Consider the following 15,455-nt stretch of genomic DNA (forward strand, 5'->3'; position numbering starts at 1 on the left):
TGTTGCCAAATACTAATCGCCTATATTATATTTAATTCAATAAGGGAGTTTACAGATAGTACATGGTACAAATGACCCCAAATATCCACAGATCTTTTACACATGGAGAGGTCCCACTTTGAGCATATTAGAATAATAACTGCCAAAGTCCTAGATGTGCTTCATGAATACCTTTTGTTTGACCTCTTGAAAAGAATTTTTCCACCTGCGTATCATAGAATGTACCGTTGGTGCATAACTGAATAATGTTACATAACTTTCATGAGCGCATATCCAGTATAATTCTCTGTGGGTTTTACCTTTTTGGTACAAATGACCTTTATCTGCCCATGCGCAGATTGTATCAGTAAACTCCCTTATTCTATTAAATTCGTAAAAAATAAACCATTACAAAAAAAAACAGTATACAAATCATGCGTGTATGAACACTATTGATACAGTGTAAATGTTCAGGGTGCCCCTAAAAGCCAAGGCTTGATTAAGGGGGTCCTCAATACATACAGAAATATGCATAGAGTAAACATGAGATACAAAACGAACTTAGTTTATAAAAAAATAAAAAATAAAAATAAGCACCGTTAATCCATACGACATCTCATTATCCTGGTACCCGTTTGAATACAACTGTGTGACCATTTACCTGTGTATACATACAACTGTGTGACTGTGCGGGATCACACGAAGAACTTCTGGTACTGAGTTAAAATGCGAAATATTAATAAAAAAATCAACGTGAAATATAAAGTTACTGATGTAGATAGCCCTCTAAGACGAAGATGCCTGGTCTTGTTTTGATGCAGGTTTGGTCGCATGGTACTTCAGAAACTTTAAGAATCCGCGACGCCCTTGCTGTATGTGAAAATGCAAACGAGATTGGGATTTAAGATTATCAAATACACAATAGCAGGAAAATAGGGTAATGTAACAGGTTTGTTGACTCGGTTATCAAACGTTAGCGTTCTCATACAAGCGGTACATTGTAAAGTATTAATACATACACTTAACAACTAAATTATCAATACATACACTTAAGAACTAAATTATCCATACCCTTACCCATTTGTTGTATTTTTAAGTATGTGTAAAATTGATTTCTCTCGATTCATGTTTCGTGAGAACGGTACCTTTTATCGTGTAGCCTTGTTTTGATATGCAGCGATAAACCGCACCGGTTTTCTTTTAATGATGACGTAACGTAGAATATGCTTCACATTATTTTACGTATCTGATTTGATTTGATTATTGTTTCTTCTGCATTTCATATAATTATAAACAAATATAGAATAAGAAAAAGGAAATTTCTGACCATAAATCATATATAACCAAATAAACCAAACAATAATTATGAAGAAAGAAAAAAAAGATTCATTGTCAGAGCATCTTCATTCATCAAACTTTACACAATTATTTGTTATTACAGAAGAACTGCCATTTTAAGCAAATTGCTTGAAAATACGAGAGCCCAAAACAAATTCTCTGAAATAGATGAACAAATCTATTAAACAAAATGAATAAATACTTGAAAGCACTAATATATCTATATATATATATATATATATATATATATCTTATTATATCTTATTGCACATAGCTAAGTGAATACGTGTAGGATTTTAGATAGGATCATTTATTTGCACTTTATAAAATTTGCAGTTCTGTGCCGAGATTTTACCGCGTGCATATCCGAACTAGGATTAAGAATTATTATGGTGTTTCTAATGTTTACCTCGACTAGGAAATCAAGGTCTTCTTGCTCGGAACCGAAGTCGAAAGACTGGTAGTAGACGGTGTTGATGAGCACTGTACGCTCGATATCATCGCCCTGCAGTCATCGACAGGATGGAAGAAAATTGATATTCAAATAATAGTAGTAATAAGTATGATGATGGTGATAACGTTGGTAGACTGGAATGATCATTATGATGAGGATAATAATAATAATGTTAACAACAAAAATAACAATGATAATAGTAGTAATAATAAAAGTATTGCTAATAATAATACTAATGATAATAACATACAGAATGATAATGATAATATTAACAATAAAGGTGGCTTCTTATATAGCGCACGTGTCCGTCACGTCGTGACGCTCCTGGCGCTGCCCCGATTAAGGACCTTACTAAAAAGTAATGATAAGTATAGTAATAATAATAATAATATTGATGATAATTATAATAGTAATAATTAGAATAAGAATGATAATAAAACGATGGTTAATAATGATAATGACGAAACAAAAATTTCAAAATAATAATAATAATAATATCAAATCTGATAATGATATTAAAGCCCGTTTGTACTAGTTTGGCCAGGAGGGATTAGACCACTCAGCGTGGTCACTGACAGGTGGCTATCTCGTCACCTCAACTCTCAATTAACATGAGAAAAAGAGGTTCAAGTAGCTACAAGCAGCAAGTAGTACAGTGGGGCTTCAAATATGATAATGATATCAATAATGAAATACTACGACTTCTAACAATTACAAAAGAAAGAAAATAAGCACCTCAAGGAATGCTCGCTTGACGTTCATAAGTAGCGCCTTAAAGATACCAGTCACAAAATCAGCTGGGCTTTTGATGTTTTGCCGACCAGATCCAATGTGCTGCGTTTGGAGCCCTACGCCTTTCTTGTCAGCAAACCTCATCAATTCACCGTAGACAACCTAGCAGGTGAAAAAAATTAAAATAATTTGAAAGCTTTTTGCATTCTACTTGTGTAAGGGTTGAAGAATGTCATTGGAAAAAATAAGTGTCCTGAAAAGAGCTTTACTTCGAATTATCGGGTCATCGCTTCCGATCGTGATTATTCCGTGAATAAATGGGTATGTTTTCACAAAAGGTCGGGTAACGTACGCGACTATCCGGCCCGACGCGATGACCCGATGGTTCGAGGTAAGCCGCACGCTTAATTTGGACCGAACTTTCACGCAACATTTCGTGTAGTCCCATATACACAATTTTGTGTCTAGTGCAGATGACTTTCAGCAAGTCTAGGTCTATTCATTTGTATAATTGTTATTATCTCACAAACCTTGACTCATTCAAAACCTACCTTAAAAAAGTTTCTATGTTCATATTGCTAATACAACTGTAACTTCATTTTTAATTTAGATATGTGAATTTCAATTGTATGTAAGTTTTTTTCTAACTTGCTGTTTTTATTGCGATTGACTTGATTGGTAGTCCTAATTGTTTTTTACTCGCAGGTCCCCATGGGAGACCAACTGATGTTGAATTGGCTACCACGTTACTATCAATGAATAAATAAAAGTAATAAATAAACATCTCAGTTCGCATCACTTTCATGTGCTGTATTCACTGTTGCCCCAAAAAAGTTTGAAGATATATTTACGTGCACCTTTTTTCATGAAATGATTGTGACAATAGGGTCTATTCCTGATAGGGAGCATTATAAACTTAATTAAATAAAATGATACCAGAAATGGTGCACTGATCTACCTTGCCATCCTTGTTGGCATCTAGACGATTGAAGACTTCATCAGCTGTAAGGGCCCTGCCGAACAGGGTAAGAATATCTTCCTGGGTGAACTCGTTTTGCTAGATCATGAACGAGAGAAAGAGGAGCCAGAAAGAGGGAGAGAGGGAAGAAATTAGACCCTAGTTTAGCATTTTGAAGGGTATATATTGTGCAATGCGAACGATAACAAGTTCAGGTTATGTGGCGGGAATCAATTAAAAAACAAATGTAACTATAGACATTAAATACTTACATTGTAATAATAACATAAACAAATCGTAGGGAATGATTGCCACATAACCTAAACTTGAAGGCATGGTAATCCTCTATAAAACTTAATAATTCCTTAATACAAGTATGATGTTGGGGATGGGAGTGAAAAAGATGAATGAGAAGATGACGGGAGGAGATGGTAAATAGAACGATAAAGAGTGATAGCTGTGCTGAAGAGACAAAGAGAATTAGGCAGAAGGTAAAAGTGAGGGGTGAAAGTGCGGGAAGTACAGAATTAGAGGGAGGGAGGAGGGGATAGAGAGGAAGAGAGAGAAAGAGAGAGAAAGAGAGAGAGAGAGAGAGAGTGGGAGAGGACTGGCGCAAGCTTTGATACCTCAAGGAGAGGGACATCGTACTCTAAGAGAGTAGAAAATGAAAAGTGCTGATATTTCGTAGGAAAACTGGCGCATTCACAATTGCCTTCAAACTTCAAAGGCTTCAACAGCGCAGTTAATAACACAATCTAATAATTCCTCTGTCAAGCCAGGTACGTGCTAGAGAAGGACTGGAATCAAGCCGCTCTCCTTTGACCCCATGCTCCAAGCCGCCGAAAAGTTGACCAGGTGGTAAGATAAAAGAGCTCATGAAATTTCAAGATTTAGAATTCCTACATCAGGAAATGGTATCACAGCAACTGTTCGCTGTCCCTTTCAATGATTGCTCATCCATTATTGAATGTGTAAAGAGTAGAACAAGAGAACACAAACTTGTGTAATATCATCCTTTTTTTAACGCGAAAACACGCAATAGCCAACTTAATGTCGACAAACCTCCTTTGTGAATTCGGGCCTCTGAGTCTGCAAAGCGGTACCTTTGCCTTGTGTTTTCTGTCTTCCTGTTGTACCACTTAATTTATATTTAATTATTTATACAGTTTGGGGGCAGGCATTTGATAGGCCTTTGGCCTTTGTCCCCCACATTTTGATACTTCTGTTCTGTTGTGTTATTTGTTTGAATTGACTTTGTATTGTAAATGTTTGTTATCGTGATTTTTATCAGAATGTGAAAATAAAATAAAATGAATTGAAATTGAATAACGTATACGTACATCCTTGAAGACGTTCCGGAGCTCTTCACGAACAATCTCAGAGTCACCATCACGGTCGGTCATTCTTAGAGCATCCCAAAAGTGCGTCATAGCTTCCGTCACCTTTTCGTGTTTCTCCATGTCCATTTTTCTTTTTTGCTTCATCGCTTGATGGGCACTACAACATTGAAACGTCAAATCATCCATTTGGTTGATAATGCTGTCGATACTAACGATAATATTGTTTTATCGTATGGAGCAGAAACATGAACAATAACCAGGCTATGGAAAAGAATAACACATCATTTTAAATGTAGGTACAAGAGAATGATAAGAACATGATCGGGGTGGGCAATTTCCTGAGAAATACATTTTTTCACGTCCGGGCGGGAAATACTTGGAAATACTGTTAATTACCGGGAGGTACTGGGAAGTGCTTATATGTGTACCATTACATTTCCATTTTGAAATAGAAGACAAAGCGAAACCTTCTTTTTGCAGAAAGAACTCCGTCACTTCCTACCTGAGATGCAGGCTATAGTAATAGTCAAAAATAATATTAAAACTAATGTAGTACAGGGGATGTTTCACAAAGGTCCTAAGTTAAACTTATCTTTTAGTTAGACTTAATAATTATGGAAAGCCGTTAGCATCTTCGAACATATTTTTTTTGTTAAAGGCATAAAATGTTGATTTAAATCATTCATATTTTGTATCATCAAGAAGATAACATATGTCCTTAATGTGGAATTTAAGAAAAGTCTAACATACATAAATATTTTATTTAAGGCTACAATGGCTCTCCAAAACATTTAGGTTTAACTCAGAATTAAGTTAGACTTAGGATCTTGGTGGAACGCCCCCTTGGACTCTTACCTAACGAGTTCGGTGTCAGGTAATGGCATATTGATGGCCTGTAAATCCGGGTGGGTAGGCAATACATGTGAATCATAGTCACTATACTGTTACAAGATCGAAGAGTGAGAGAGAGAGAGAGAAGGCCCAAATGGACACTATTAGCAATCCATTAGTTTTTAATCCAACACTTCCGAAATTAAATTATAATAAGAATGTATTTTTTTAATAGATTTAAACAAATATAATTTTAGTTCACATATATTTCCCTGTAATAAAATCATAATGTATGACAAAGAAAGATCTATTCACCATTCCTTAACCGACAACAGCAACACGAGACAGTGCACTCTAGCCCCCCCCCCCCCCCGAATAGAGCTCTAGTGCTGGAATAGTTTCTTTTCTCAATGATGATCAGAAAATACCTTTCTGACTGTTGTAACTTTTTGTATTCTTCCTTTGTACCCAGGGGCAGCAGTCCCTGGGGGGGGGGGGGGGGGGGGGGGGGGGGGGGGGGGGGCGGGGGGACACGTCCACCCCTCAAAATTGGAAAAAGTGCAAAAAAAATGTATAGCAAATAATGGATAAAGGCTGCAACACACTTTTAGGCTCCGGACGGCCCAAGAGTGCAGCGTTTAGATAAATGAAAATCCAAACATCTTCTCATTCGGTAGCTACGCTCCCTCGCATAATATCCTTCAAAAAGTAAATACCGGGAAAAATGAAGTGTAAAAAGAGTATATGGCTTGTTTTATACTTTAGTTTTACTAAGGAATGTAATTTTTTTGATATAACCAAACTTTAAATACCTGTGAGGGGTAGTCACTTCCGTCACCTTCACCCCTCTCATTCATTATGCTCCCTCGCACTTGCGTATTGATGGGGGACGGAGGAGCTTGGGGAAGCTCCCCCCTCCAAAAATAAAATTCAAACGTTTATTTCTAATTCGATACCAGCGACTTACAAATATTGCCGAAATGGCGTTTTTCCATTAGCTTCCTGGATGCTCATTTGATCGTAATTTAATGCCTAAACCCCCCCCCCGAGTTTCAGGGGCTCCGCCCCCTGGATGCTTATCACACCTTAATTAAATGCCTAAAACCCCTGAGTTTAATGGGGCTCCACCCCTTGGCCCCCACCGGGGCTTTGACCCAGGACTCCACGCCAATTTACGCTCCACTTGCTTCGCTCGTTTTGCTGTACCTGATCGTAAATACTTTATCTCCCCCCCCCCCCCCACTTTGAACATGTAAAAGTGGTGGTGATGCGGATTTTTTGTTCTGCCCCCCCCCCCCCCCCCCAAAAAAAAAAAACGTGTTTGCTCATTACGCCACTGTTCCCTCGTCCCTCACATTTCGTCCCCCCCCCCCCCCCCCCATGGTCATGAAAAGAATCACCGCCCCTAGCTGTTTGTACCTATTACTTTGATATGGATGTTCAATCAAAATTGGCGTATTATATGTCAATAAATTCATCTGACTTCATTTGAATTTATAGAAACAAATTACTTACAATGATCATTCCAAATGTCTTGTCATTGAAACCTCCAAACCTCTGCTTCTTGGTGAGCAGTTTGGCCCCATCCTGTAGAGGGCGCATCCTCTTGAAGAAAGAATCTTCCGGCTTCAGTGAGAGCCACCATCCTAAGAAAGAAAATAAAATAATGTAATTCACGTTGGGTGCATACTAGATGTCGTTAATAGAGACTGTTAGATTTGCACGACGGCATAGTGGACTGCTACGTGTGACATCCTTATATTAAGGCACTGTAATGTGCCTTATAAGGACGTCACGTTTAGCATTCAACTATGTCGTCGTACAAATCTAAAAGTCCCTTTTGTCTGACTAACGACTGTGTCCGCGAATACTGCGGTCTTTGGTCAAAGGACGGTAAAATTTCCGTCCCCTCCCCCCAAAACAAAATCTATGTATTATAGATATATTGACTGCTTTGATATTCGAAGCATAGCTGTTTCTACACTGGCTCTCGGGGACGTTACATCCTGATATGACCCTGAGGCGAACGGGGCGGGCGGCGCGCCAAGGGATTGGTTATATCAGGATGTAACGTCCCCAGTATAGAAACAGCTATGCTTCGAATATTAAAGCAGTCGATATACCTTTATATTTTAGGTTAAAACATCACAGAAAATTTGAGACACATGTCTGTAAATCGATTGTTACGATCATTCGGGAATTACAGACAAAAAGCATTGTATGGTATCCGCGCTTTCTGTATTTTGGGAAATAAAAGCCGATTTTGATGCTTATCTTGAGGATTACGAAATCCTTTACCTCCTTCTCTCGCAGTTCTCCGCTGGAACTCTTTTCTTTCTTCCCTTTTCTTCGCTTTTTTTTAAATTTACCCGGTAGGCCTATGCTGCTGAATGCTCACAGTCATATAACATGCTTTGTTGTATTCGGGAGATGCTTACGAGGGATATCAAACAGATATAAAATGTCTTTCTTGGTTCTGGTAAACTATGAGCATTCAGAGACATAAATATTAACTCTCCCTCGAGGCAAATTTATATTAACTTTGACCTCGGGAAAGTTACTATTTATGCCTCTCCATCAGCTCATAGTTTTTGCTAAATCCTCGAAATCCTTGATTCAGAATGGACAGGGTAACTTCTTCGTTTTAGGGGCAATCCGCATCACAGCCTTAATACGGACCCGTACAATCAGAATCACAATGATGCTTTATTACGTATCGGTGTCAATTCATTGGTTCATATTGAAAGGTCAAGGAAGGCCACGCCCATGAAGCGTGATGCTAAAAGTGTGCGTTCTAGGTTTGCATTCTTTTTTTAAACTAGAGAAGAGACACTGAGGCAGGGGTACCCCTATAAAGCAAATACCCCCCCCCCCCCCAGAAAAAAAAAAAATCTCTTCCGGAATTCCTCGACTGTTCAGTGTTTTCTTTTTGCATCCAGAAAGACCTTTTATTTCAGGTTTTGTGTAGTAATCATGTTGGAAGCTACTTTTACTACTTGAACTTTTTATATGAATTCGCTTTCAATCAATAAGCAGTTTCGGACACCCCATCCGATCCGCCAATGTAATCACTCTGCATTTATTAGCCAATAGGGACTTTTATATTTGCACGTCGACATAGTGGGCTGCAGCTACGTGTGACGTCATTTTAAGGCACCGGCGCAGTGCCTTAAAATGACGCGCAGTGCCTTAAAATGACGTCACACGTAGCAGGCTACTATGTCGACGTGCAAATCTACAAGTCCCTATGATCTCTTACCATCAAAGCAATGGACCGGGTAATTGCATATGACGCCCCCATCAATGTACGTGTCGGTTCGGTCCATATATCTTCGCTTGACAGGAAAAAATACACCTGAGAGAGAGGGAAAGAGAGATTGAAAATCTAAACAAGCAACGTAACTTCAAATATATTTATAATTAATATTTTTTTTAATTTAATTTCTTCAAAAAAGTCAAATATGTAGTGAAACAGAAAAGGTATGTGATGTCTATTCGGAGAGTCCAAAGGTAGAGAACTATGCTTCCGAATATTTTCTGATGTCAGATTGACCATGCAGTCCTTTAAACGGTCAAGGACTATTCGTCCGCAGTATGTTTAATGAATAATTCTTGGAAATAAGATCCCATCCTGCACGCTTCGAATGTAAAAGAATAATAAGAAAAATAAAGTTGAGATTAGACCTTTATGTCTAGACGTTGCATAATGCAATTCGTATTGGTATTTTATTCCATCTCAGAATGATTATAGACGTTATTTTTTAAGGATAATACAGTTTAAGCTGTCCGGGTTTTTAAAGATAATGCTTCAAAACAAATCGACCAAGCTGTTTATTTCTTTATTCATGGTCTGTTTCTACTGTTTATCTTTTTTCATTGCCAACCCTCGAAAACGAATTTATTATGCATTTCACAGAGGAAAGTTTGCATATTGATGAAGAAAAAAAAGTTGAGATTCGACCTTTATGTCTAGACGTTGCTAATTGCATTTCGTATTGGTATTATCTCCCATCTGAGAGTGATTATAGACGTTATGTATATGGATAATAAAGATAAAGCTGTTCGGGTCTTTGAAATATAATGCTTTAAAACAAATCGAACAAGCTGTTTATTTCTTTATCCATGGTCTGTTTCTACTGTTTATCTATTTTCCTTGCCAACCCTCGAAAACGAATTTATTATGCATTTCGCAGAGGAAAGTTTGCATATTGATGAAACATATGGGCGCAGGCCAAGATTGATACCCACTCAAGTGTGAATTTGGCGCATCTTCATTGGCCTTCATTGTAGCCTGAGGACAGGATGGTAACATACAATTTATAAAAGAACATTATAATCAGATTATCCGACCCCAGAAACTTTTATCATACTGGTATTTTTCCTTTTGGAACTACGCTTGACCTTTAACTCGGATGGCGGCCATTTTTTATTTGGCCAATATGGCCAGCATGACAGCCCCAAGGAGACCTGTAATTGATACAAGCAACATCATAATCAGATTATCTGACCCCGAATACTCCCTTACTATATAAACTGTTATCATACCAGCCCTTTTCCTTTTGGAACTACACTTGACCTTTTACTTAAAGGTGGCGGCCATTTTAGATTTGACCAATATGACCAGCATGACAGCCCCAAATAAACCTCAAATCGATGAAAGAACATCATGCTCAGTTTCTCTGACCCCGAAAACCCCATAAATATATAAACTTTTATCATACTAGCCCGTTTCCTTTGTAACTACACTTGACCTTTCACTCAGATGGCGGCCATTTTGGATTTGCCTATATGGCACAACCAAAGGGTGCCCTTCTTGGCGTCCGGCAGAAATCGTAAAAGTATGGTATAATCTACCTCTGGGCCAAATTTGGTGCTTTTAGAAGAATCTGCACCAAACAACCCCTTTATAGCCCTAACAGCCCCCACTATTAGTATTATCTTCCATCTCAGAGTGATAGACATTATTTATATGGATGTCGAAGTTTAAGCTGTCGGGTCATGGAAGATAATGCTTCAAAACAAATCCAACAAGCTGTTTATTTCCTTATTCAGGGTCTGTTTCTACAGTTTATTCTATTTTTTTTGCCAACCCTCGAAAACAAATTTATTATGCATTTCACAGAAATAATTTTTCATAGGATAACTATATATATATCTACATGATGAGCCTTCTGGCGAAACAGTCTGTATAACTCGTACCAATAAAGTGTAACCTTCCAACTCCTATATCTACATGTATATGTATATTATTTGATCGGCTTATCTTAGTATTAGGCATGTTTGTCTTTTAATGGATTGTGGAAAATAAATAAATGAAATAAAATGACAACGATAATGACGCTTAACGTACAACAGCCTCATGCGTCACCTTTTGATATTGTTGAATATGAAAATGACATATTATGTAATCTGAGAACTGAAATTGCCTCCACTTGGTCCCCCGGCGTCTATATGATCATGTTATTTCGGATTATGCAATCATGCATCACAACAATATGCTGTTTAAAGGGATTGGATCGCCAGTTTTCATGTGCAGAAGGCCATAATTCGCTGACACCAGACTTGGTGGAAATACCATTAATGGGGGTACAAATTTGCACACAGCAAACCCATAGTCCAGTCAAGAATTACCCCCTAATCTCTCGGAGAGCTCGAGAGTCTTCGGGCAAATCATAGCATTACATAAGGTCCAATGGTCATAAAACTCAAGGCTAACCCTGGTGATGGACAACACCTGTTATTGGGTAAACACCCGAACGGTGTCGAATTCCCCATGAGAGCCGACTACTCAGTGACTTTAATTGTCTTTAATCTCTTTGTACAGATGGTCATAATCATTGTCCATGTCATAATAAGCTGACACACCAGACTTGGTGCAGATACCGGTGTCAATGGGTGTATACGTCTGCACACAGCGAAACCGTAGACCAATCAAGAAATGTAATATCTCCTCGTCTCTCGGGGAATCTTCGGGCGATGCAAATGTCAGATAATGACTTAACCATGCATACGGGGAAAAGACAGAGCATTACATAAAGCCTGTTTGCCATACAAATGAAGGCTAATCCTATCGATTCTTGATATCAAGAAATGATTTTCTGTTGTAAAGCAATGGTAATTTTTGATATCAGGAATTGAATTCTTGATATCAAGAAATAGGAATAAATGTTAAAACGGCTTGCCATAAATACGCAGCAATACGCGAGCCAAATACGCAAAGTTGTGACTGAGGCATAACAAAACTTGCCTGGTATAGATGTGGACATTCTGACTGCGGCTCGCATAGACATGTCTGGTGTGGTCTTCACGTGGCAGTATTCCTCCATCATCGTACTGAGGTTGGTTACCACGACACACAGTTCTTTCCCCGTCTTATCGTAAAGATCCTGTACAAATAAGAATGATATATATATATATATATATATATGTTTAAAGAGAAGGTTGAGTTCTGGGAAGAGGTGAACAATAATTTGTGAGCATTATCATTGTATTATGCGAGTGGGGAAGAACATCAGATACAACATGTTTCTTGAAAAGTATGGCTCTTCAAATGCCTTAATATTCTTAATATGGAATGTAACATCATAAAAATCCGGACAGATTTTTATTCCACATATTGGTGTAGTCCCATTTGCATCTTTCTGTGAACAGTGCTTGTAATTTACCAAGACTGGGCCAAATTTCTTATCATTTTTTTTTACTCCAGAACCTTGCAGTACATACCAATACCTTTTGTGATCGATTCCACAACGTTTCTTTCACAATGCAATCGCATGACCAGGGGGGTGTTTCACAAAGATCATAAGTTGAACTTATCTCTAAGTTTGACTTAAAAATTATGGAAAGCCATTAGCATCTTTGAAAATATTTTATAAAAGTTATTTTGAAAGGCATTAATTGTTTATTCAAATCATTCATATTGTCTATCATCAAGGAGATTTCATGTTCTGGATGTGGAATTCATAAAAAGTCTAAAATACTTGAATTTTTGCTTTGGAATATACTTCATTTTAAGACTCCAATGGCTGTCCATAATTTTTAAGTCCAACTTAGAGTTAAGTTCTACTTAGGATCTTTGTGAAACACCCCCCAGAACTCAACAAATTAGTTGCCATCGCGTTTATTTTCATTTCATTTTTATCCGCAATTACATTTGAAATAAAGAAATTTCAATCAAAACAATAATTGGGCAAATGAACCTTAATATATTCTGCTGAAAATTGGGAGGTCCTGTGAATAAGAAGAGCTTGTAAATTGTGGACCCCACAGAAAATGATAACTGAGAAAGTTCAAGTCGATAAACAAACAAAATAAGAAGGATAGAGGAGCCAAAAAAGACAGCATTCACATGAACACGTAGGCTAATGACTGGACACAATGTACAAAGGTACAAATTCCGTGAAGTGAAAAAAGAAGGAAATATGGACTGCATTTGTAATGGAGAAAGAGGAGAGAGAACGAGAGAGAGGAATTTGTTAGAATATCGCAATACGTATTCCTGGGAAACGCCAGCTAGCGTACACACACATTCACATACACACACGCGCACGAAAGCACACACACATACAGTTCAGTTCAGTTCAGTTTCAGTTTATTTTCATATTTCTTACATGTTGTATAGTACATCATTACATATAGCATGTTACATTTTGAACTCATTTTAGGATGCGTTTATACAAAAAAAAGAAAAAGAATAATACATAAGACTAAGTTGAATAAGGGAAGAAATATGATGGAGCCTAAAGAGAAAGCAATGCTTGTAGGTCATAGGCTCCGGAAGTTACAACATACGCAAGGTTAACTCTCAAAAAACGGTCAAAATCTGGGACAACTTTCACGAAACCATCATAAGTGCATTTTCGGCGACATCCCATTGAAACACGTGAATATGGTTTTACACGCGTTTGAATGAGATGGCGGGGACCTTGTACTTATGATGAAATTGGTGAAACGACACCCGGATTTACCTTGAAGGTCGCATCTGGGTTACCCATTTTCTCGGCTATGGAGTCACCAAGAAACTTGTCGATAGCTTTGCCTGGATGCCATCCCATGTGTCTGAAGAAGTTTGGTACCATACTACACCTTCCAAGTGATGCATCTGTAAAAAATGTAACATGATTAAATAATAATAATAAAAATGGTTTAATGTGTAGCATCTATATCCGTTATTCACGGTTATAAGATGATGACGTGGATCCTAATCAAATGACTGGCTGAAAGCGTACACGTGACCAGGCATTTATTTTGCCTAACGCGTAATTTGGATAATGACCGGTCACTATCCATTTCCAATGACCGGTCATTAGTAAAATCATGTTATAAAACATCATTTCATAAAACAAATCCAACATAATCTTATAAATCAAATAATACACATCATTTCGTTTGGGCATTAGTAAAATTACCCACACTCGGTACCTTCAAAACAGTCCAAACACGTTAGACTGTTCCAAAGGTACCTTGAGTGGGGAATTCTTACTAATGCCCTCACTGGTGGGAATTATTTATTTACTACTGAAATTGCCTCAGGTTGATATACTATGGGGTCACCAACAAACTGGTAAATAGCACGACCAGGTTCCTATCCCTTGTGTTTCAAGAAGGTTGTTACCATACTACAACAATGGACCTACTATATGCTACAACCCCCGAGTGTAGCATCTGTAACGAATGTAACAGGATGAATGAGAAAGATATAGACGCCTCTTAAGATATCAATGATAACAATGATGATGATAATAATAATAATTATAATAATAATAATAATGAAAATAATAATATGGGGAAAAAAAACAATAATAACTAAATCAACTTCTATAATGGCTTCTTGTGTACCATCTTTATCCGTTATTTAAGGCTACAGAAATTGCCCTAGGTTGAAAATATGATTGTGTTATAATGACTCTGAGGTATGCTCGTTAGAGATATGGAAAGGGGGCGGGCCGAGTTCCCCTACCCCTAGTTTTGTTTTATAATGGCTTCTTGTGTACCATCTTTATCCGTTATTTAAGGCTACAGAAATTGCCCTAGGTTGAAAATATGATTGTGTTATAATGACTCTGAGGTATGCTCGTTAGAGATATGGAAAGGGGGCGGGCCGAGTTCCCCTACCCCTAGTTTTGTTTTATAAAAGAGGTTTGTACTTCAAAAGCTAAGCTGTTTTTCCTTACCTAACAAATCGATGATTTGCGGGCCGTCATTGAGAATTTGGAGGAATTTTTCAGGTCCATGTCCCACGGCGAGGAAACAAGCAGTAAACGCCCCTATGCTGGCACCGCCGAATCGACGAAGCTTTTTCAAGTAACCGCGCTGTTCCATCTCCTGTAATAGTACATGGTTGTATGGTTTAAATTTATGCTGTTCCTACCAACAATACCTAATCCCTCTAAATTATATATTACTCATTTTTCTACAGCTATTGCTACTACTACAACAACTTTGACGACGATTATTATAATTATTATTATCATTATCCTTACTATCATTATCATTATTATGTATTAGCCTAATAATAATTATTATTATTATTATTACTATTTATTATAATTATTAGTATTATTGTTATTACTACCACTATTACTACTGTTACTAAATGTCCTCAATATTTGCCACTAAAGTTTTCTTTTCATTTAATCTTCTGGACTGCAGGGGAGAATAGTTTTGTCATTATTAACAAAGCTGAATAGGCTATCCAGCCATTCACTGTATTCTTGATTTGATACGTACTATCCAGTTTAAGTTATTCTAAAAATAAATATGATATAAAAACACCATATCATATCTCATCAATAGCAACTACAACTATTTCTACTCCTATGGC

At 37.4% G+C, this 15,455-nt stretch overlaps 1 protein-coding gene across 1 annotated transcript; it reads right to left on the bottom strand.

Annotated features, from left to right (window-relative positions):
- Positions 1–366: 366 nt before the first annotated feature.
- On the bottom strand, positions 367–14,983 carry LOC100890855 (uncharacterized protein YqhO). The gene is made up of 11 exons (XM_030989351.1): positions 14,806–14,983; positions 13,600–13,733; positions 11,880–12,018; positions 8,892–8,987; positions 7,148–7,278; positions 5,657–5,742; positions 4,802–4,958; positions 3,462–3,560; positions 2,507–2,665; positions 1,727–1,822; positions 367–849 (listed from the first exon to the last, which is right to left on the bottom strand). The coding sequence occupies exons 1-11, from the start codon at positions 14,951–14,953 to the stop codon at positions 766–768; spliced, it is 1,329 nt and encodes a 442-aa protein (XP_030845211.1). The 5' UTR covers positions 14,954–14,983; the 3' UTR covers positions 367–765.
- Between the last annotated feature and the right edge of the window lie 472 nt (positions 14,984–15,455).

Source organism: Strongylocentrotus purpuratus, unplaced genomic scaffold (assembly GCF_000002235.5).
Source record: "Strongylocentrotus purpuratus isolate Spur 01 unplaced genomic scaffold, Spur_5.0 spur5_scaffold_18, whole genome shotgun sequence".
In the NCBI taxonomy this organism is placed as follows: Eukaryota; Metazoa; Echinodermata; class Echinoidea; order Camarodonta; family Strongylocentrotidae; genus Strongylocentrotus; species Strongylocentrotus purpuratus.